Source organism: Candida albicans, chromosome 3 (assembly GCF_000182965.3).
Source record: "Candida albicans SC5314 chromosome 3, complete sequence".
Classification (NCBI taxonomy): domain Eukaryota; kingdom Fungi; phylum Ascomycota; class Pichiomycetes; order Serinales; family Debaryomycetaceae; genus Candida; species Candida albicans.
In genome coordinates, this window is record NC_032091.1 from 273,336 (window position 1) to 296,733 (window position 23,398).

A 23,398-nucleotide genomic window follows, 5' to 3' on the forward strand; every position below is an offset into this window, starting at 1 on the left:
GATTGGCATTCAGATTTGCAACAATTGTTTTTTTTTTCTGTCAGGCTTAATGAAACATACTTTTAAAAATGAGGCGGTTTAAAGTGCTTAAGTTTCTAAAGAAAATGTGGGATAGACAGCAAAAGTTTCATTGGTATTTCCTTTTCACCAAGTTGAAGAGTTGAATGGTTTTGTTTTTTCAAACAGGACTATGATCTTTGTCTTAATTGTTGAGAACAACATCTTTTGGTATGGCTTACTCTAAAAGAGCTTGAAGTGAAGGGGACATCCCCCTCTATCAAAGTATCAAATGCTACTCCAGAGAAATTATTACCAGCCATTCATGCTTTACTCATTTATATATGATGAGTTTATTAGATAGCTCGTAATATAGTAGATAGTTGTTGAGTATACTAAAATATTTTTTTGGTGTTGATTTTCAACAAATTTTCACTGAAAAATAATTTACTGTTAAAAACATGAAAATAAGTAAACTATGAGAAGTATATTTTACCTTAATCTTTTGAAAAATATGAAAATTAAAAAAACCCACTACACCCAAATCTTCATGTGTTTGAAGTTCTCTAATAGCACAGAATTCAGTGTTGATAATGAAATACACCAAAAGTTTTCCCGTCGAAGGAAAATAACTGTACCTATTTGCTCTGTTGTTCTTTTTGATCAAGTTTCCACAGGAACACCTCCAACAACTGAGTGTGATATAACTACAATTTACACAGAAGTTGTTAATCTAAAAGCAGTTCCCCAATCACTTTTAATTTCTTGCAGTTATATTTGTGTGTGTGTTAAATTATCTCCAACTTCTTCAAATCACACTCATTATCAATCAATGTGTTATCAGGAATCTCCGACGGAACAAAATTATGTATGGATTTTGATATTGAACGTGTGTCTGATATTATTTTTTTTTCAACACACGCAGACAAACAAACAAATTCCGTGATAAACACTAAAAGAATAAAACTTAAATTAATAAACACTTTCTTTATCACTTATCTCATTGATATATATTAGTTGTTGTTGTTGTTGTTCCATTTCAAAAATTATAAAATTAACCACCAAAAACCTCAACTTAATATCATAGATACTTTTTTTTGTTTATCCATATTTCATTTAACCTAACATATATTAACATTTCAAATTCAATTACTTTTATTCAACTATGACTCAAAAATCCATTAAAGTTTGTGTTTTCTGTGGATCTTCATTTGGTAACAAACCTGTATACGCTGAGGAAGCCAGTAAATTCGGTAAGGCATTAGCTGATAAGAAATGGGGGCTAGTTTATGGTGGTGGGTCCACCGGATTAATGGGAGCCGTGGCTAGTGGATGTGCCACTAATGGTGGATACGTTCATGGAATCATCCCTGAAGCATTAATCAGTAGAGAAAGAACTGTTGATGAAGAAGCATTCAATGCTAAATTGAAATCATCAATTGATAATCATGATGGCTCAACTCCAATTCCTGATTCTAAACAATATGGCAAAACAACACTAGTTAAAGATATGCATACTCGTAAAAGATTAATGGCTCAAGAAGCCGATGCATTTGTGGCATTACCAGGTGGGATTGGACTGATTGATGAATTGGCAGAAATAACTACTTGGTGTCAATTAAATATCCATGGTAAGCCAATTGTGGTTTATAATGTCGATGGTTATTATGATAATTTTTTTAAAATGATTCAAGGTTTTGTTGATTGTGGATTTTTAAGTGAAAAAAATGGTCAAATTATTAAAGTTGCTAATTCAGTGGAAGAGGTTCTTGAAATCATTGAAAATTATGAAATCCCAGAAGGTAGATTCAATTTGAAATGGGAAACTACTTAGAATTTATATGGCAATTTAGGTTTCGGATATACGTATATTTTATATGGCATACACAATAAAGGTTGATTCCAAATTGTAGGAGCTTCTCCAACAGAAAACCTTGCATATTATGCAATTGGACGTTAGTTCTCTCCAATACTAATAGAAATGAGTGAGGTTTTTGTGTTCATTAAACAAAATGACTCAACAATTAATATTAAGCGATGCAATTGTTATTGTTAAATCACCAACATTAATTCCAATTGGGCGGAGAGAGAGAGAGATGAGGAGGAGTTTTGTGATACATTTCACAATCACCAATTTTTTTATTCAGACTCGCACGGGACTAAAAGTCCGAAATCTTTTTCTCTTTTTAACAAATGACAACAATTATCTAAACCATACGAATATCACCAATATATTTATTATTATTATTATTATCTATAAACTCTATAAACTCAATGAGGGTTATATTCTTCTTCATCATGTTCATCATGAACATGGAATAAATCCTCAAATTCATCTTGAGGAATCTCTACTTGAGATAAATAACCAGTTGCCACATCATATAACATCCCCCAAACTTCAATTTCATTCTTCTTTAATGCAACACTAGCACTAGGATGTCTTTTCAATGCTGTTACAGAAGAAATGACATTTAATTCAGCCAATTTTTTGGCCTTTAATTTAGGATCTTGATTATATTCTTCTAATAATTTTAAATTAGCAGCACGAATATGTCTAACTGGATTTAACCATAAATCTAAAACACCACCAATTTTTTTCTTTGATAATGATGCCCAAATACCACCACAATCAGTATGACCACAAACAATGATTTTTTTCACTTTTAATACATCAATAGCAAATTGTATAACCCCTTGACTACTTATATCATTGGCATTGACTATATTAGCAATGTTTCTATGAACAAATATTTCTCCTGGTAATGTAGCTAAACATTGATCACCTGCTCTTGAATCACTACACCCTATCCATAATGTATGAGGAGATTGACCTTGACCATTCAAATCAAATATTTGATTACCATGATTATGTTTTATGGAATCAACAAAAAATTTATTATTATTTAAAAAATCTTGTAATGTAGATTCTGAAGATAAAGTGAAAGGAAAATTATTATGATTTCCTGAACTAACACGTACCGGATGAGTTTTAATGGTATTATTCATCCCGTTTAGGTTGTTATTATTATCAAGTAATAATGATTGATCTTTTTCAGTAACAAGATCAGATTCATGATCATGTTCCAATTGATATTTCAAAATATTTTCTCTACCCATGTTTTTACTTAATTTTGAAAACGTTCTCCTCAATTGAGATGGTGATGCCACTGATACTGGTCGTACAAGAATAGTTTTGGAAGTCAACACGATGGAAGGGATATAAACAATTTAGGATAAAAACTTTAAAAAATAAAACAATAAATTATTAAAACACAGGGAAATTCCTTAAATGAAAAAAAAAAATTGTATAATATAGTTAGTTATATCCACAGTTGACTTGTTAATTTATCAAATGCTGAAAGTAAATAAGTATAAAAAAAACTTTAAGGGAAATCGTTGACAAGGAAATTAGTTGAATATATATATCTATAAGTACTTTAAAAGTATAAAAATTAATTGGAATAGTTGTTCTGGTTGTTGGGTATAAATTCAACAAAAAAGAAAGAAAAGAAAATACAACAAGATGACATATACACATCATACATATGCATTAGTATATATATATATACTACTACTAATTTAATGTTACAAAATGATCAAAAAAATTGTGGTTCAAGAAATCTTGAACTTGAAATTAATAAAAATTTGTATGTATTGTAAGTATTGACGTAAGTAGAGTCACATTATTTGATAACGAATTAAATGTTACGTTTTAGTAAATTATTATCTTAATTTTTTTACAGTTTATCATAGATGTCACTGATAACATGCAACATTTATAAATATTTTAAAGGGAAGAAAGAAAGAAAAAAATAGAATAACATAGGCAGTAGGATTTATCCGAAACTGTGATGGAATTTGTTGAGTTCTTAATTAGGCAATATGTGAGAACATTGACGATTACCGCTATTTTGTGCACTGATACACACACGTATACATACACGTTTTTAGTTTGAACTCTTCTCTTTTTCGTGTTCTAACCGTTAATTTTTTTTTACAACACGATCAAAACCGAGACTACATTTGATTTCTCATTTTTTGCAACGCGTCTTATATCATCATCATAACCCATATTACAATTCTTGTAGTTTGATTAATCAGTTACTTCTAGTCATGACTACTAGTCCACCTATTCAAGATGATGAACAAGATGAAGAATTCAAATTAAAACAAATTATCAAAGAACAAAATTTGATTCCTCAAATTAACAGCCACAATCATGATGATGTTGCTTCTGAACAACAGCAACAACAATTTAATCAATTATCCAAAGATAAAAAGATGAATCGATTAAATAAGTTGATTGAAAAAAGTCAAATATATTCTCAAATTATTGCTGATAATATTTTACAAACTTCATTAGAACGGAAAGAAGAACAGAATAATGTAGCACCACCAGCACCAGTGCCAGCAAAATCAGATTCAAAGAACGAACTGGATACACAACCAATAAAAAAAAGAAGGAAAACTAAACCCAAATCTAAATCCACTGCTAACGGTAAACAAGACATTGTGTCAATGTTAAGTACAAATATATCTGATTCAACTAAATCTACTCGTGAAGCAATCGAGAAATCCCAAAATTCTAGTAAAATCACCAATAACAAACAACCAAAGTTAATCACTGGTGGTCAACTAAAAGATTATCAAATGGATGGATTAGAATGGTTGATAACATTGTTTCAAAATGGGCTTAATGGAATATTGGCCGATGAGATGGGTTTAGGGAAAACTTTACAATGTATTTCATTTTTAAGTCATCTAATAGAAAATGGAATTAATGGACCATTTTTAGTGGTTGTCCCCGTTTCCACATTATCAAATTGGTATAATGAGATTAGAAAATTTGCACCTAAAATCAAAGTCACAAAATATATTGGTACCAAGCAAGAAAGAAATGATATTGATTTATTACAACAACAAGAAACTACTAATATTATTTTAACTTCTTATGAAATCTCAATTCGTGATTTTAATAAACTTGTGAAAATTAATTGGAAATATTTAATTGTTGATGAAGGTCATCGTTTAAAAAACAGTCAATGCTTATTAATTAAAATATTGAAAAAATTAAATGTTTCTAATCGATTGTTATTAACTGGGACACCTTTACAAAATAACTTAAATGAATTATGGTCATTATTGAATTTCATATTGCCTGATATTTTCCATGATTTAGAATTATTTCAACAATGGTTTAATTTTGATGAATTGACTGAATTAGCAGGAGAATTAGAAGGTACAAATAATGAGGAAGATGAAGAAACTAAAAATTTGATTAAATTAAATATTCAAGAAACTTTAATTAAAAATTTACATACAATTTTAAAACCATTTATGTTAAGACGATTAAAACGTGATGTCATAAAAAACTTACCACCCAAAAAAGAATATTTACTTCATATCCCAATGACTAAATTACAGAAAAAAATCTATTATGACGCTGTAAATGATAAGTTATTTGATAGTTTGGTTGAAACAAATTTAAAAGCATTTATTAAATTCAATCATGAAGAATTGTTCAATGGATTTGATGTTGATGAATATTTAAAGACTCGTAGACAAAGGGATTCATTTATGGAAACAGGAGGTTTATCGAAATTAAGAGGATCTCGGTCTGATAGAAATTCATTGAAAAGATCATACAAGGAAGCTGATAGTGATGAAGAATTTGAAATTATGGACGCCGAAGATGATTCTTTGACTGGTAGGGGCAATACCACACCAAGTTATGATGAAGCTCTTGTTAAAATACGTCATATTAAATCAAAAACCAAAATACAATCAATACTCATTGATGCCATATATCAAGACATTTTGAAAGAAGCTAAACATTTGAAATTACAAAATTTGAAAATGATTCAACTTCGAAATATTTGTAATTCTCCCTTTATTTATTATAATTATCCTATATTGGATCAAGCTGAAGTTATTCGAAATTCAGCTAAGTTTCAAGTACTTAATCAATTATTACCACCACTTTTATCTAGTGGCCATAAAGTATTGATTTTTGCACAATTTACTAAAGTTTTAGATTTATTAGAAGATTGGTTAGAAGAATCACCATTACTGCATGGTAAAATATGTCGATTAGATGGATCGACTAATCATCAAATTAGAGATGAACAAATCTCTCAATTTAATAATAATCCTAAATTTAAAGTATTTTTATCATCTACACGAGCTGGTGGATTAGGAATTAATTTAGTTGCTGCTGATACAGTAATTTTAATGGATAATGATTGGAATCCACAAATGGATTTACAAGCAATTGATCGAGTTCATAGAATTGGTCAAATTAATCCTGTGAAAATATTTCGATTCGTTATTAAAGATTCAATTGAAGAAGTATTGATTTCTCGATCAGGATCAAAAAGATTTCTTGAAAGATTAGTTATTCAAATGGGTCAATTTAAGTTTAGTAATTTTAATAAGAAATTAACGGCAGCAACAACATCTAATGAGCAAGGTGCAATTAAAAATGATTGGAGTATTAATGACATGATGGAATTGAGTAAAATACATTTTAAATCAACACAAAATGGACAAACCAGTCAAGATTCAGCAGAAGAAGACGAGAAAATATTGTTATCTGATCAAGAAATTGATGAGTTATTAGATCGCTCAGTGGAATGTTATAATTCAATTGACGATTCTAAATTTGACAAAGTTAAAATATTTGAAACGGTCAATAACATGGATAAATAGTAGTAATATTAAGGAATAGTTTGTGAATATACAGGAAATTGATATAGATTATATAAAGTTGAAGGATATATAAGCTTAACTGTAGTATTGACAATTTCTGAAATCATTTAGTGATCTTGTATGGGATCCCTTATCACGTGCCACTTATTCTTTCATTTAACGATATAAACTTTGCAACCAAATTCTTACAACACAATCTTTCAAAAGAAAAAGAATTCACGTAACACTCGTTTCATTCAAATATATTATACAATAGATATATATACAAGTTTCATTAACATCCAATTATATCATTTATCATTATCTATTAAGTCCTCTCCTTTGTCCAAAACTTCATAATAATTATAAAATTGATAAAGTTTTATTACGCCAATTAATTGCTGTAAATACAGCTCCATAACTCCAAGTCAATTTTTCTGCGCCTTGCATGAATCCAATATATTTATTAAATTGTTCATTCATATCACCATTATTATCAACATGTTTTTGAACAACTTTTAAAAACCCATCAGCATAATGGAATAATTTATTGATTAATTCATCATATAATTTATCATCTTTATTGATGATCATCATTGGATGTCCATTAATATGGGCTTCAAATTTTAGTTCATTATTGGAAATTTCTGTTGCACTGACACTGTGAATAAATTCTTTATAAAACTCGATATTTTTTTGATCAATTATAATCGCCTGATTATTCAGTTTCAATTTATAAATTAATCGATAAATCAATTCACTTGCAGTTGCAGTACTTATAAACCAAGGATTTCCTTCTGATTTACCATATCCATCATAAATATCTTCAGGGTATCGACCTAATGCTACTCCTTGAAAATTATCTTGGAAATTTATTGGATATCTTAATGTCATGTCTTGAATAAGGTATCTTAATGTTGTTAATACCAATCCATTATCTACATCAAATGGGAAATCGTTATCATCATCATCATTAGCATTGTTATTATTGTGGGTGTACAATACAGCAAGAATTGAAGCAATATCTAATCCACTTCTTGATTTGGTATAGAACAATTTCGGGGATGAAATTATATATGATTTTGATAACAACTGTTGTTCGTTGTCTTCATCGCCATCACTATCTTCGTTATTGATAAACCCTGATTCCAATTCAATATATTTAGTCAATAATTCAATCAGATTCATTATATCAAGTCTAAATTCAAATGAATCATTATAAAATTGTGCAAATTTTAATCCCATAGTTAAACTTTTTAACTGGACCAAACTAGTGAAAAAATGAATACCCTTGATTTCTTCCCATAAATCAAATCCTTCAAATTGCCAAAATTCAATTGAATATTTTAAATCTGGTTTTATAATATCATGATATATTTTCAGAGTATTATTCATTGTCAAATTAGAAAATGATGGTTGATGCTGGGTATTGTTCAATAAACTTAGATAATTCATTATGGCAATTGATCTTAATCCTGGTCCATCTCGTTGAGGACGACCCCAAGATTCATTAAATGCAGTCAAATTGACATGAAATTTTGGTTCACCTAAATTTTCCAAGTTGTCAACATTACCAGATAAATTGGGTAATTGCTGTAAAATTTGGGTATTAAAAATGTATGATTCAATAATATGAACCAAACTTGAAGTTGAATTTTTGTTTATCAAATGCAATGGAGTTTGGGATAAATGATCAATCAAGATATTTATTATAATAGCAGAATCCCTTGTCCATTGATAGTAATAATCAGGATTTGAAGTTGACGGTGATGCTATAACCACCCCTGGCAATAAATCTTTGTTATCAATAGTGAAATCTCCACCAATATTATTGAGTATTGATTTCAAACAAACTTGTTTTTGGAAAACTAACCAATCATAAAATGAATTTGGTGGTGGTGTGGTTAGAGCTTGTTTAAGATTAGTTGAGAATATTGATTGCTGTTGCTGTTGCTGTAGATGAAAAAGGTTTAATCCTTTTGTTGGTATTAAAAATGAATTAACATAACCTAGATTAATGATAAAGATGATAAATAAATTGAATGACAACAATCTCATAATGTTCGTTAAATTTGAAAAGATATGAATATGTGTGAATATTTAGTTGTTGATTGTGAAAGGATGTCCCTTTGAATAGCAATGAATTATGGGGAATAGCCAGATGAATGTAAAAGATAAAATTCCTCAAATTGAAATTGTATAATATAATGATCCAGACGTATAAGTATTATTATTACTAGCACTGATGGTATTTTCTTTATTTAATAATATCAAAAAAAAAAAAATTCAACAACAAATGAAATAAAGTGGATATTATACTGATATTTATACATACATAATAATAAGCAATGAAGGAAGAAGAAGAAAAAAAAAAAAAACGCAATCCAAATTATTGGCATTGTTTATTTGCGGTTCAAAATATGGAATTATACACAAAATCACAATTATGTCATTATTAACTAATATAAAAAGTAACTTCCCCCCACTCTTGTTCAATTGCAAATTAATGTCGATCAAATTAGAGATGATCACTTCTACGCGTTTCAATTATTAATAATACATTCCACGTACCAGTTTATGAAATTTTGTTGCTGTGGATAGTAGAGATGGGTAACCAATCAACTAGTTACTCCATTAATGACAATGTATAAACTTCGATGAGATGTTGTTGATGATGATGATGAGAGCCTAACTGCAAAACGAAAAAACAAAAAAGTCTATTGCAACATATCCAAGTCAAAAAAAAAGAACATACAATAACTTTCTATTGATTGTTATTAATCGTTTAACTAATATACACGGTTTGGGTCAGTAACTTTAATTCAAGTTGACAACATGCAACAGCAAGTTATTTTCGTTTTTTTTTTTTTCCTTAGTTGTTATTTTCACATTTTATTTTCTAACTTCTTCTTTTTCTTCTTCTGTATCTTTGTTAAGTTAACGAAAGTTAAAATCATAGAAAATAGAATAATTAACTACAACCAACGACTATCAACGATTTCTGGGGTATAAAAAAAATAACTTTTTGATGTTGTTGTCATTAGCAACTGTACTAGGTTATTGAGCATCGTGGTAATTAACAAATTTGAATTTGCGCCAAAAAATATTGGTCATGCGATCTAACCTGACCAATTTGAACCAACACCTCCCTACCAACCTAAACCAACAACAGCAGCCAATAGATCCACACTAAAATTAAATGTTGGGGTAGGTATTGTTTCATCAAAAACTTGAATACTTAGACATACTGTATCTGTAAATCATTTGATTTGTAGTGAAGATGAAAACAAAGAGTAAACACGTCAGATTGTTCGTATATCTACATATGTCACGTGATTTGGATGCAGAGTTTAATTTTTTTTTAATTTCAACCTGGTAAATCTTATGTTAGAGAGGATGGCAAGTCTCCCATGTGCCTGTTGTCACCTTTAACGGCACATATCATTAGCATATCTACTCATTCATAAACGATCAATGGAAATGGTGTTGTTGTTGTTGTGGGTAGTGTATTGTTCAACTTTTTTTTTTGCCAAGAAAGTTTTCATTCCATTGAATTTCATATTTTGCCGAGGATAAATATTTCTTGGGTTCAATGTTAACATGAGATAAAAAATGAATGTGAAAGAGTTTTCCTTGTAACAATAATAACAGTAGAAGGTGGTGTATGTGTAAATTGTTTTTAATTGTGAATCAAGTGAAGAAGGAAAGAAAAGATATATTCATTAAATATTTTTTTGAGTGGAGTGGCGCTAGAGTAGAAGAAAATGATTTAAGGGGGAAGGAAGAGGGGTGATTACAAGTTCTCATAACTCCGATGATAGGAGAATATGTCAAAATGTGGCTTAAGGGTATTCCCGATTCCCCTTTGCTTGCTAGAATCTTTCATTATGATTATTAATACATACATATCTAGTTTAGATGTAGTTAATATCAATCTATTAAATCATTTCCACCTTATCCAGGAATTTGATTCATGTGTGAGGTAGTGAGTAAAAAAAAACATGAAAGTTCTAAATCAGTAATGATTCTAGATTTTATTGAGTGTCGTCTATTTATTGTGGTGGTAGGATATATATATAAGTAGAATTGCTTAAAAGCAAGTGATAGATGAAAGGAGGAAAGAGAAACCGAATAAGTAATTTAACTCACCAACCAACATTTATTAAATTTGATAAATCCGATGGTGTAAAGTTGTTTTAGGTGTATGTACGTTATGCACGGTTACAAAACCACCACCACTAAATAAAAACAAGAAAATAAGCTACACATACATACATACAGTATATATTTTTTTACAGGTGTTATTCCCGTCGTTTTTAAAATATAGAATAAGTTTCTTCGTGGTATTCTATATATTGTTGGAACATTCTTTTACCAATTAAATGTAGACAAAGTGTCAATTACATTATAAATGGGCCCTCTCATTCAGTAAGAGACGACGTTGGAGTTTTGAATTAAAGTTATCAAATGACTCTGATTGGTGAAGAAATAAAGATAACTAATAGTTTAACAATAAAATTGACTACAATAGGTTTAGACTGGAAATAACTATGATTTGATTCTTAGTCACGGAATCGGAAATTCATTGCCCCTATACATTTTCTTAGCAGTTTTTGTAGTTTGTTTCATGTAGAGTTGTTTCACAAAATATTCTTTATTTTACGAACAATGGGGACAAGGACGAACTCAAACTTTTTGTTTAGTTTGAATGGTGGTAGTATGGATTATTGTTGTTGTATTAGCCAGATGGTACATGAAATTGTATTAAAGTTTTTTGCTTTTTTCATAGTCATTCTCTATTGTCGGGTTTATTAATAACACCATCCCCCCATTTCATCCACGGAAGAAGAAGGAATATCGTGGCTGTATTGATGGATTGTTTTCGATAATATTGTTACTTTTTATAACAAACACCTATATAAAATGAAAACGCAAACTGCAAGAGAGCGATATCGCTTAGTCTCTCATTCAAATATAAAAGAAAATCACTCTCCTATTAAACTGGCAAGTAAACATTTGTTTAAATTCTTTTTAAAGTAAACAAAATTCTACTTTTTATTTCTCTTTCTCTCTTTAACAAAACTTTCAACAAAATTTTTCTTCTTTTTCTCTTTTTTCCCTTTTTCCCTTTTGGTTCCCTCCATTCCTTTTATTACTTTTCCAACAGCCACAAACTTCTTTTTCTTGTTTTTATTTCATTTTCATTTTCATTTCTTATATATATATTTTCTATTTAATTTATACTGGAATACATCAAGATTGATTGGAGATTGAATTGGCAGAAGAAATCAAATCAGTATTTACTTTTCAATTCTTCCTTCCTTTTTCCCTGTCAAACTACATTCAACCTTAATTTTCATTCAAATATGGAAAGTAATCTATCTAATACTGAATCACCTTCGCCTTCACCATCTTCACCTTCATCGAGTGCTACCCCAACAACTACCAATATATCTACAAACACCACCAATAATGAGAACCCTGGCATCCACACGTCGGCAACAACAAATACAACTCCATCGTCTGCAGACACTACAACAAAACCTAAACGTCAAAGAAGAAGTTATAGTTGTGGTCCATGTAAATTATTAAAAATTAAATGTGATTTACAAATCCCTTGTACTGCTTGTAAAAAATTCAATCGAGTTAATCGATGTTTATTACAACCGCCTCAACCTCCTTCACAACAAGAATTGAGTAAAATTCAAGAACGGAAAAAGAGAACCACAATTAAGAAAATGAAATTGTCCAATGAATTCGTTCAAGCATATAATGTTAACCCTAATGCATTACCCTCAATGATTTCTACAATGGAAACTACTTCGAAGAATTATGAAAAGAAAACTCAGAAACATAAAATGAATCAAATACTGTTAGACAAGGATTCATCTCCTAAAGAAAATACCAGCAAAACTTTAAAGCAATTGAATAATTTCAATGGTAATAGGAAAGATACTCAATTGACAAAAAATTCCAACTCAATGTCACCCCATTCCCTTATTGAAATTCAACGGCATCACTTGAGTTTTCAACAACCACAAATGAATAAACAACAATTACATCCAATTTCTTATATCACCTCTGTATCATCGCCATCTTCAGCATTGACATCAACAAGTCTTAATTTCCCTCAAGGTTCTCAACAAGAAGATGTGATTCAATATTTACTTACTATGGATTCACAAAAAACGATTGATTTAACTATGGTTGATATTAAAAGAATAAAACGACTATTACCAAATGATTTTGGGTTATTCAAAAGCATGTTTGATTGTTATTTAAACACCGTTAATCCCATTGCCATCGATATGCAAGATTTTTCAGAAATTTTCAAACAAAGTAATCTAGTGTATAATAAGCTTTTATCAATTGATGATGAAAATCCCAAAAATTTAAGTATTAATGTCCTGTTCACTTTAATTGAATTACGAAACTTGTCATTATTTTTCCTTATTCTTGTCAATGGATTATTATTTGATTTTAGGGGTGAAAAGCCGCCACTTGATAGTACACGACAAACCCACAACAATCGTTATACCAATTTCTTACTTGAAAGAAGTATATATAAATCAAAACATGACGTGATTGAAGATTGGATTAAAATATCGAAATTTATTAAATTAAAAGTTTTAGCTTACGAAAGTTTAACTGATATTATTTTCTTAATAGATTGGTATATGATTCTTAAGAATTATTATGATTATGAAAACATGGTAGTGGAAAATTATCTTGAATTTAATAATTTATTAAATTATCTTGTGTTGAATAATGATTTTATTAATACCATTGAAGATCCTTATAACGAAGTGGGTCGAAATTCAAATGAAGAAGAAGAAGAAGAAGATGCAGCAACTACTTCAGTAGACGAAAATGAAGTGGTATATCCTGATACCAGACAATTCAAGGTTTTATCAAAATATTGGATTCAACTTCGTTTAATCGAAATTGATTATACATTTTTCCAATTCAAAGGATCATTATTATTTGCCAATCAATTGAAAGGTACAGTTGTTCCTCACAAAAAAATCTTGAAAACTCTTTATAAAGATGTTGAATTGGATCCAATTACTACTCATTTAATGAAAATATGGGGGTTATATTATAAACGATCGAAAAATACCACTTCAGTACGAGAAATCATTAAAGATTATTTATTATTATATTGTAATATGATGGGTACTTTAAAAGATGAACTAAATGAATTTGAAACCAATAAACCATTAGAATTACCCAATCTGAGATCAATTAATTTAAAAGATATCGAATTACTTATTAAAAATCAAAGACTTTTACATTTATTTGTTAGATGGTTATCATTCATTCGTATTGAATCAAATTATTTCCCAAGCCTACGCTATACTACTTATTTCACTACAGTAATGAATTTATTTAATCATTTCAATTATTTGGATGATAAAAGTAATAATAATGTTTTATCAATGATTTTCAATAATTATTCCCTAAGCAATATTAAATTATTTTATCAATGTTTGGTATTTCAAGGTATTTTTTTAGTATTATTGAAAAATGCTTTAAATGGGAATAATAATTATCCGAATAATAATCCGTCAACTTCATTGCCAAAATTTAAAATTAATTTAGAGAAAATTTATCAATTTCTGTTACATCAATATCAAACAACTTTAAATAAAATATTAAATCATGAAGTTTGTCGAGAATTACAGGAAAATATTACGTTATTCAAATTAATTGCCAATTTATCCATTGAATTCAATCAATATTTAATTAACCCAATAACTAACAATAACCCTAAAGATAAAGATTTGGATTTGACAGAATTAATTTATGATTTAAAATCTAAAATTTCTTCATCAAATTGGGATTTATTATTAAATTATTTCTTTGGTTCAAAAGATAATTTTGCTAGATATATTGAAAAAATTTGGGATTTATTTCAATATTTAAAGATTGATCCAACAACCACAACAACAACCAGTACAGTTTCTACAACTGATATACCAATAACATCAAAGATTTATTTAAATGATCAATTAATTGATGATGTTATGGGGAAATTTAGTGGATTTAAATTTGATGAAAATGTCGTTAATGAATATTTCAAACATTGTGTTGAACCAAATATCTTTGAATAATTGGGAAACATATGGGTAAATTGTATTGATATATATATAGATAGATAGAATAGTGTTAATATCATTGCAAGATCAAACCCTTAGTCTATAATTAAATTTCTTTCAAGTAGAATAAACTCTTAATAACATTATGAAAGACTAGAATAGGTATTGTCATCAGTAGGAAGAGGAAGAGTGTTTATTATTCATTGTGAACTATGAAATGTGAAGATCAATCTAAAAATCAAGTGCGTGCGCCAAATAAAATATATCAAAACCTTTTAAACTTTTAAAAGTATCAAATTACTTTAATCAATATCTGAATTAAACCTTTCAACACAACACTCGTCAATATCAATAATTAGTATATTAGTATAGATTTCAAGTTATTGGTCTATTTTTAAAAACAATTATAATTTTCCACCATAATATAGAATCCCCTCCCATAAATACATATATCCATATTTCATTCACTTTTCAGATGATATAGAAAGTCATAATATTCCCACACACTTCAAAAGACCTATATATATATACCCCCAATTTTTAGAAATATTGATAAACATCCCATTATAAAAATGAATCATAACAATAATACTTATCATGGTCGATCATCTTCACCACCACAGGCAAGAGAACTATGTAATCTACTAAATTGTTTCTTATCTCATCCAATATATAATGATTCAACACTACCACTCAATGAGAATTCACAGAAAAAGAACAACACTTCGACTACTAGTAATCAAACCGTATCATTATCAGCAGCAGGTATGAGAGCTTTAATATATCAATTACAATCAATTTATCTTCGTACTCCAATAAAATTATTTCGACCATCTAGATTTGATTATTTAGCTTATGTTCGAGCTCTTGCTAATAAACATGATAATATTGAAAATAAACCTTATCGTTTCATGACTCATAGTTCATTAGGAATGATTATAAATGTTGTTAGGAAACAAGGTTGGAAATTTATCCCGGATCAAATATTACCTCCATTAATTGCAAATTCTGCTACTGGAGTTATTTTATATGCCACTTATTTAACAACACTAGATTATTATACCAAACAACATGAAAAGAATAAAGTGGAACTGCACACTACTACTAGTGGTGGCGGTGGTGGTACTGCTACTACTACTACTACTACTAGTCGGGCAAATTTTAATTGGTATGCACCTATAGATACTTGGAGAGCCGGATTTGTTGCTGGTGCTGTCCAATCACTTGCTGCAGCACCAGTGGATGCAATATATACAAGACTGACAGTAGCAGAAATGTTAGAAGGATCACATGAAAATTTATGGGTGTTTGGATTTAATAAATTACGAGAAATTGGATTAATTGGAGTATTTGCTGGATATGGATTTTCATTGGTTAAAGAAAGTTTTGGATTTGCGTTTTATTTTCTGACTTTTGAAATCATCAAGACTCAAGGATATAATTTAACTTATAAATTGATTACTTATTATAAACGACTGGAACAATTGATTAAATCAAATTTGAAAAAAATCTTCCATTGGGATGATGATAAAATTGATGAAAAATTGGAAAAATTAGAAAAATATCGACTGATGAAAATATTAAAATCTTCATTTATATTAATAGCTGGTGCATCTGCGGCATTTTCATTATTAGCAGTTCAATATCCAATATCAAAAGTTCAAAAAATTCATTTATCAAGGTTAGAAGCATTAGATGTTTATAATGCATCACGATTTGTTGGTAATACTTCACCATTTTTTAAATTATATTATAATTCATATGTTGATACTTATAAACAAGTATTACGAATGAAACAACGAGCTAATATAACTTGGTTTGAAGCTGCTTATTCCGGATTTGTTAGAAATGCTTTGACTACTATCCCAGCTACTTCGATTGCCTTATTAGTATTTGAAATAATGAGAACTAAATTAAGTGATAATTTTGAAGATTATAATGATGTTCTTGAAGCGTAAAACATTTGACCCCCCTGTCATGATTTCTAGAAGGACCACCTTTGATTGTAAATAGTAATAATTACCACCCTTATTTAATTATTTATTTAACTTATTTATTTATTTATTATACATATATACAAATCTAATAAAGTGAAAATCTCCCCCTTCACATTTATAATTGGCCAGTTTTTTTCAAATAAGCATTCCAACCAGCATCTCTATACCTTTTACCTTCAATATCTGGATCTCTTCCTTTACCAAACAATCCTCTACCAACAATAATAATATCAGTTCCAGTGCTAACAACTTCATCAACAGTTCTATATTGTTGTCCTAATCCATCACCTTTATCATCTAATCCAACTCCAGGTGTCATAATAAGCCAATCAAATCCTTCTTCTTGTCCACCCATATCACGTTGGGCAATAAATCCAACAACAAATTCCTTATCGGATTTAGCAATTTCAACAGTTTTTTGAGAATATTCTCCATATGCTAATGATCCCACTGATGATAATTCAGCTAACATCAATAACCCTCTTGGCTCTTGGTTGGTGGTGGTTTCTTTAGCTCCCTGTTTTAATCCTTCAACTACTCCATTCCCAGTGACACCATGAGCATTAGTAATATCTGCCCAACTACTAATTTTATAAACTCCACCAATATATTGTTTCTTCACGGTATTACCAATATCAGCAAATTTTCTATCTTCAAAAATCATAAATTGATGTTTACGTGAAAGTCCTAATAATGGTTCAATAGTGGATTCATAGGAAAAATCATTGATTATATCAATATGAGTCTTGATTAAGCATACATAAGGACCCAATTTATCAATTAATTCAAGGAATTCCTTAGTGGTATCAACATCAATTGATGCACATAAATTGGTTTTCTTCAGTTCCATTAATCGAAATAATCGTTGTGCTACTGGTGAGGCATGAGTTTCTGCTCTCTCACTATAGGTCTTAGTGTTGACTGTCATATCTTTTGTTTGCTATTACTATTTCTATTTCTTTCTTCAACTGTAAAAGGGGCGATATATAAACCAGTGTGTATGGGGTTGTTGCTCAGGAATTGATCAATGTTTAAAAGAATGGTTGAAATCATCATTGAAGAACAAAAAAAAAGATTTTTTCTTTCATTATGTTATCTGTATAATATGCAGGAAATAAGATTGCAAAAAAATAGCCGTTTTTTTGGATACTATCAAACAAGAGGAATGACTAATACAGAATTAGTGTTACGAATCAATGGCACTACAGCAACTTTCAACAAAATAATCTACGTTCAAAATATAATATATACTATTAAATAAAATCAAATAATAAAATAATTTTAAAGAAAGTAGTACCAGCTCTTTTTTTTGTTTCCGTTTATACCATCCAAATCAATTCCTATTAGTACTTTGTAATTACTCTCAGTTCAAACTGTTTAAATAATTCATAAGTTTTTTTTGAAATGGATTTTGTTCTGAAGATCCGGTTTTGGAATTGGATTTTTTATTTGAAACACCAGACTGTGTATTTGTTGTGGTGGTTGCAGAATTGTTCGTGGGTGTTTTCAAATCTGCATTATTGTCGTTCGAATCTTTACCAGCATTAGTAATGAAGGATTCATAGTTCTCACCAGTCTTTCCCGTAAAACTATCGACGGTGGCAGTAGAAATTCGATTGGTGTTCACATTATTGGTCATTTCATCCGCAGTAGGAATACCAGAAACAGTCGTAGCGGTAGGGGTAGTTGTACTGACGTCAACACTGTTAAACTTATCATTGGTGACATTGTCAACTATAGTGTTAGTGGCTTCTGTGTTTACCTCAGCATCATTGAAATTATTAGTATTAGTTGTGTTTGCTGTAGTAGCATCAATACTGTTATCACTAGAAGATTCGTTATCTATATTTGCTGCTTTATCAGGAATGGTATCATTGGTAGTCACATTTGAGTCAACGGCATTTTCAACTTCTTTGTCAACTTCTTTGTCATTCTTATTATCAGTAGTACTTGTTGTTGTATCGGTCATACTTTCACCAGTGTTGACCGTATCAGTAGCATCATCCTCAGCGGTTACTTTATTTTCAGTATCAGCTACTGCATCAATAGCATTTGAAGTCTCGGCATTGATATCAGTAGTTTTGCCTGCCTCAGTATTTGCCTCAGTTGCATTAGTAACCTCAAAATCTTTATAAACACCAGCAAGAGTTTCAACACTTTCATTAGAAGGATTAGGGGTAATGAAGTTGTCATTCATGTCATTGGTTGCATAGTAGTCGTGGTCGTCAGGTGTGCTGTTGACAACAACAAGTTTTCTATTTTCTATGTTACTTGTATCAACACTTTCAGTACTATCCCCGACTATGATTGGTCCATTTGCAGTGGCATTTGCAATAATCCCCCTGTCATTGCTAGTACTTATGGAAGATTCAGCACCAACTTCATCAATCTTGTCACTAATAACATCAAGGTCATCATAATTCAACATTTCTTCTTCCTCCTCTTGCTCCATTTCTTCCTCTTCTTCAATCAAAATGTCTGTGCTGGTAATTGCATTATCATTGTGTGAAAGATCGGCATGGATTGAATTTTCTTCTAAAGTTTCTATAATAAACGAGGTTATAGGTAGACTATAGTCATCCTCAGTTTGTAAACTCTTTATCTTTGTCAAACTATAAGGTTTTTCCATGGCACTGAAACTTTTGTTTTGGGTACTAATTCTAATTGCCTTGGAAGCAGCATCATGGTTTTCATCAATAAATATATCGTCAATAATTTTTCTCACTTCATTAAAATTCAGTGCAACATGAAGTTCATTCAATTCAAGATCAAGAGGATTCCGAGGAAGATTTCTAAGTTCGGCAAGCGCTTTTTCTGCTGCTAATTCTTCTTTAGTTTTCCTGTCCTTATTTCTTGTCTTTGAATTGACCTTTAAACTCATGGTTCTGAAAAAGCTCTTGAAGGATGATTTACCTTGTCGTTGACGATTGGTTGATGTTCGGGTAAGGGCTGCATCTTCAGTCCCAGAAACTACTGTTGGTGTAAATGAAGTATCGGAAGAATAACTTTCATCGGGATTAACACCTCTTTTAGCGTTGTTTGATTCATCATCTCTGCGGGTATGCTCTAAACTTTTATCTATTTTGGTTGTTGAAATTGGAATCTTGTTAACAAATCTTTCTTTTGATTGTTTCCGATTTAATCTATCCAACATGATGATTAAAAGAAAAAAAAAAAGGGAAAAGCCTGATATAATAACTAAACAATGTATAACTTTCAACTCTCAAAGAGTTAAAAGGTTTGCTAGCTTTTTCTAATTTAATTTAATCAAGAATATTAAAAAAAGATATTGAAATCTGTCTTTTTATTTTGATAAAAGAACAATAGTKGRACAAATTGTATTATTTAAACTTATTAATATTAAAGTTCTTACGTTTTGGAAATACAACATGCACAAAAAAGGTCGTGCTTTTCGAAATATGTTTAATTAAAAAAAAAAACATTGTAAACAATTTAGACGATGAATGAGGGATTGAATATTAAAGGGATTACTACTATTATTGTTTTCAAGAAAATACGTTTAATACGTGTTTGATTTTTTTTCCGCGTAACTCCTTGACTCGAGTGACCATATTGACTGATTATTGTAATTATTGTGTGAGTTAATTTCAAATTTTGTTCAAATTATTGTAAGATCAGGTGAATAAGAGAAATTTAAAATGCAAGTTTTGTCGAGAATTTTGAGGTGATTGGAAGTGTAGAAGTAGTAGGAGAAAGGAATCAGCTTTTGTGTCGTGAATAAATCCAGTATGATTGAAATTGTAAAATGTGGAATGTGGAGTGAAGCAAGCTCCATATATAAGTAATGGCTATCCATTTGGAAGGAATTTGTTCACAAGTTTTGAATTTTGTTATAAAGGATTGGTTGTCAGATTTACTTTCAACAAACTAAATTTTAAAAATGTAAGAGAACTAATTTTTTTTCTTTTGCAACCCACAATTAATTTTAGTTGATCTAACTCGTTAAAGATTATTCAAAACTATACAAATGTGAAGAATTTAGCTGATACAAAAAATAAACAAAGTTGTATATGATTTGTTAATTAGGAAACAAAGTTGTGAATTACTACGAAAGAATTGTATCTAGACTAAATAGAATTATAAAAATAAAGTAAGCAGGAAAGACTTAAGGTCAGTATATAATAACTACCACTAATAGATAGTATACTCTGGGATAGTATGGTTTTGTGGTTAGCTACCGGTTGTCGTTACAAATGTATAACTGGCTAGATCTAAACGAGGTATGCAATAAATACAAGTCCTAAAGCAACAGAAATTGATGGATAACCCATTGCACCACCAATATAAACATATGCTACATCAGAAGTTGAGGAAGCTACTGATGTTGCATCGTTTGTTGTTGTTCCGTCAACTACAGTGTTGTCTATTGTTGTTGGAGTGGTACTATCAATATTAGGAGCACTGCTTTCCTGAGAAGGAGTCTCCAATAATGGTTGCGGAGTAGGAGAAGTGATCACTACTGGTGTTGAGGCAATTTCAGTAGAGTTTAAACCCCCACTCTCAGAAACTATTGTTAGTGGTTCGGAACTGACGCCAGTGATTATAGAAGAGACTTCTAAGCTTGTAGCGTGGCTGGTTTCTGAAGTTTCAATTGTTGATGGTTGAGTAGAAACAGACGATTCCATTAAAGTTTCCAGAGGAATTTCAATATAGCTGCTGCTAGAAGAAGGAATGACTTCATCTGTTGTAATCAGAGAATTGATTTCATCAGTATTTGTAGTAGTCAAGTCATTGGAACTTGAATCAAGAAAATTGGTTACTCCAGGTGAATATGTTGGGAAGTCAAGCATGACAACATGCATTACTGTAGTGCTACTTTCATAGTAATCTGTCTCACCAGTAAACCCTGCTGGATTGGCTGCATATTCCAGCGCACGTGAACATATTTCAGCACCATCTATTGGTGTATGATGGGGACCACGTACTAATTTATCACATCCATCGAGTTGTTCCCAATACCCTGGAATATAACATAAACAATCAGTGATAATTTGAATGTTTTTATGAACTCCAAGTCCACAAGCGAAACCTTCCATAGTTGACATTGAAAAACATGGTCCACCAAGATCCAGTTTAACATTGGTGATTAAAAATGAAAAAATCAATAATATAAGCAAATTATTAGTACTCAACATGATTAATATATTTTAATAAATAATGATGTTTGAAATAAATTGGAAAGAGATTTGTCTCAGCATTTTTTTGGTTTGATAAGATATGGTTGGATATTTATACCTATTCATATTGAACTCCGCCTTCCCTACTGAAGATACTACAAGTGAAAGAGGGGGGGACGTATATCAATTACTTCCATGAGATGCTAAAAATACATTTCCTTCTGGAGAAACTCGTGATACAAAACAAAAAGAGAATAGTGAGGATGAAATTGTTCGTAAATTGTTGGCTTGCTATAGTTTCAAATGAGTTTATGTAGAATGAATTAAATTGGTAGTTTTTGGTTTTCTTAGGGTTTACAAATTTTTGTTTTTTTTGGAAGTAATACCCTGTTGTAAAACAAGATCTGCAATATTTTATGTGCAGTCCTTTCGAATTCAACTCAGAGAGTGCAACGAATCCTTTATCATTACTATTTTATTATTCTCTATTATATACTACTTTGTTAGGTAGTAGAGTCACTTGACACTATTCTGAAGCATCTTTTAAACTCTAATTCCTCTATAAATAGTTTAGAATTCCTCTTTTATATTTAAGTAAAAAAATAGACATTAACGATCAAATCTTACATACTTCTCTTAGGATAACTATTCATACTTTTATTACTTACAATTATTATATACTGATAATTAGCTTCGAATCTATTGAAAGTTAGAGCAACACATATTATCCGTCGTAATATCTAATTAATAAAACCTAGGAATACTTCAATCTCCACAATCAAACGTTCTAAATATCTCCAAACCAAAAATAGAAGTCAGCAATTATGCAAAAAGTAATAAAACCTATATTTCTTATCTATGTGAAATTTGTCATTATAGCCCTTTTTGTAATTCTTTGTAATGATTTATTGGTTATTGTTAAAAAAAGACCCAAAAGTTATTGAAAAGTTTTGAGCGATAACCTGCAACGAAAGGCGATAGTATTCTTGTGTTCAAGGTTAGTTATCTATAGAAAATATACAATCTAATACCTTGAGGAATTTTCTATTATATAAAGAGGAAATTCCTCTCAGAGTGGACTGAATTATCCATGTGAATTATCAGTCCACTTATTCCGTCGTCAATGGAATAGATTAGTGTATTGTTCTCTTCAGTACAATCACTACCATTATGCAATGCTAGCTTATTGTTGATAATTGGCCATGTTGCACATCCTACTTTGGAACTGAAAGAAAGGACTAAATGAGGCTAAGTAAAACAGAGAAAGAAGATTTACAAAATTACTAAACTATCGTGGTGATATACCCATGTTCTTGTTGTACCTTGTAAACCAAATAGCCTTCTTTGTTATCTTTTCTTGGCAACAAGTTTGATTATTGAATTTGACAGTTTGTAGAAATAGTGTATCACAAATGGAACATCCTCCTATCATTTATTCCAACCACTGCAAACTACAAAATTTTACAAATATAATAATACA

General features: G+C 30.0%; 9 protein-coding genes across 9 annotated transcripts, besides 1 other annotated feature; 4 read left to right on the forward strand and 5 right to left on the reverse strand. All coding sequences in view use genetic code 12, as the record gives it.

Moving 5' to 3' along the window:
• Positions 1–1,162: 1,162 nt before the first annotated feature.
• Positions 1,163–1,831, forward strand: CAALFM_C301280WA (uncharacterized protein; the record flags this gene model as incomplete). The annotated part of the gene is made up of 1 exon (XM_716701.1): positions 1,163–1,831. The coding sequence occupies one exon, from the start codon at positions 1,163–1,165 to the stop codon at positions 1,829–1,831; it is 669 nt and encodes a 222-aa protein (XP_721794.1).
• Positions 1,832–2,268: 437 nt separating this feature from the next.
• On the reverse strand, positions 2,269–3,114 carry NCE103 (carbonate dehydratase; the record flags this gene model as incomplete). Its single annotated transcript, XM_716699.1, has 1 exon — positions 2,269–3,114. One exon carries the CDS (start codon positions 3,112–3,114, stop codon positions 2,269–2,271), a length of 846 nt encoding a protein of 281 aa, XP_721792.1.
• Positions 3,115–4,110: 996 nt separating this feature from the next.
• Positions 4,111–6,705, forward strand: CAALFM_C301310WA (putative ATPase; the record flags this gene model as incomplete). The annotated part of the gene is made up of 1 exon (XM_716698.1): positions 4,111–6,705. One exon carries the CDS (start codon positions 4,111–4,113, stop codon positions 6,703–6,705), a length of 2,595 nt encoding a protein of 864 aa, XP_721791.1.
• A 342-nt stretch (positions 6,706–7,047) lies between these two features.
• Positions 7,048–8,742, reverse strand: SGA1 (glucan 1,4-alpha-glucosidase; the record flags this gene model as incomplete). The annotated part of the gene is made up of 1 exon (XM_716697.1): positions 7,048–8,742. One exon carries the CDS (start codon positions 8,740–8,742, stop codon positions 7,048–7,050), a length of 1,695 nt encoding a protein of 564 aa, XP_721790.1.
• A 3,308-nt stretch (positions 8,743–12,050) lies between these two features.
• ZCF8 (Zcf8p) lies at positions 12,051–14,798 on the forward strand (the record flags this gene model as incomplete). The annotated part of the gene is made up of 1 exon (XM_716696.2): positions 12,051–14,798. The coding sequence occupies one exon, from the start codon at positions 12,051–12,053 to the stop codon at positions 14,796–14,798; it is 2,748 nt and encodes a 915-aa protein (XP_721789.2).
• Positions 14,799–15,355: 557 nt separating this feature from the next.
• On the forward strand, positions 15,356–16,741 carry CAALFM_C301340WA (uncharacterized protein; the record flags this gene model as incomplete). Its single annotated transcript, XM_716695.1, has 1 exon — positions 15,356–16,741. One exon carries the CDS (start codon positions 15,356–15,358, stop codon positions 16,739–16,741), a length of 1,386 nt encoding a protein of 461 aa, XP_721788.1.
• A 154-nt stretch (positions 16,742–16,895) lies between these two features.
• URA3 (orotidine-5'-phosphate decarboxylase) lies at positions 16,896–17,708 on the reverse strand (the record flags this gene model as incomplete). The annotated part of the gene is made up of 1 exon (XM_716694.2): positions 16,896–17,708. The coding sequence occupies one exon, from the start codon at positions 17,706–17,708 to the stop codon at positions 16,896–16,898; it is 813 nt and encodes a 270-aa protein (XP_721787.2).
• Positions 17,709–18,143: 435 nt separating this feature from the next.
• Positions 18,144–19,934, reverse strand: IRO1 (Iro1p; the record flags this gene model as incomplete). The annotated part of the gene is made up of 1 exon (XM_716693.1): positions 18,144–19,934. One exon carries the CDS (start codon positions 19,932–19,934, stop codon positions 18,144–18,146), a length of 1,791 nt encoding a protein of 596 aa, XP_721786.1.
• Positions 19,935–21,012: 1,078 nt separating this feature from the next.
• PGA44 (Pga44p) lies at positions 21,013–21,936 on the reverse strand (the record flags this gene model as incomplete). The annotated part of the gene is made up of 1 exon (XM_716692.2): positions 21,013–21,936. The coding sequence occupies one exon, from the start codon at positions 21,934–21,936 to the stop codon at positions 21,013–21,015; it is 924 nt and encodes a 307-aa protein (XP_721785.2).
• Positions 21,937–22,419: 483 nt separating this feature from the next.
• Positions 22,420–22,546: a long terminal repeat ((huia-3a) Long terminal repeat (LTR) associated with the transposon Tca16; about 127 bp long, 6 copies per genome).
• The last annotated feature ends 852 nt before the right edge of the window (positions 22,547–23,398 follow it).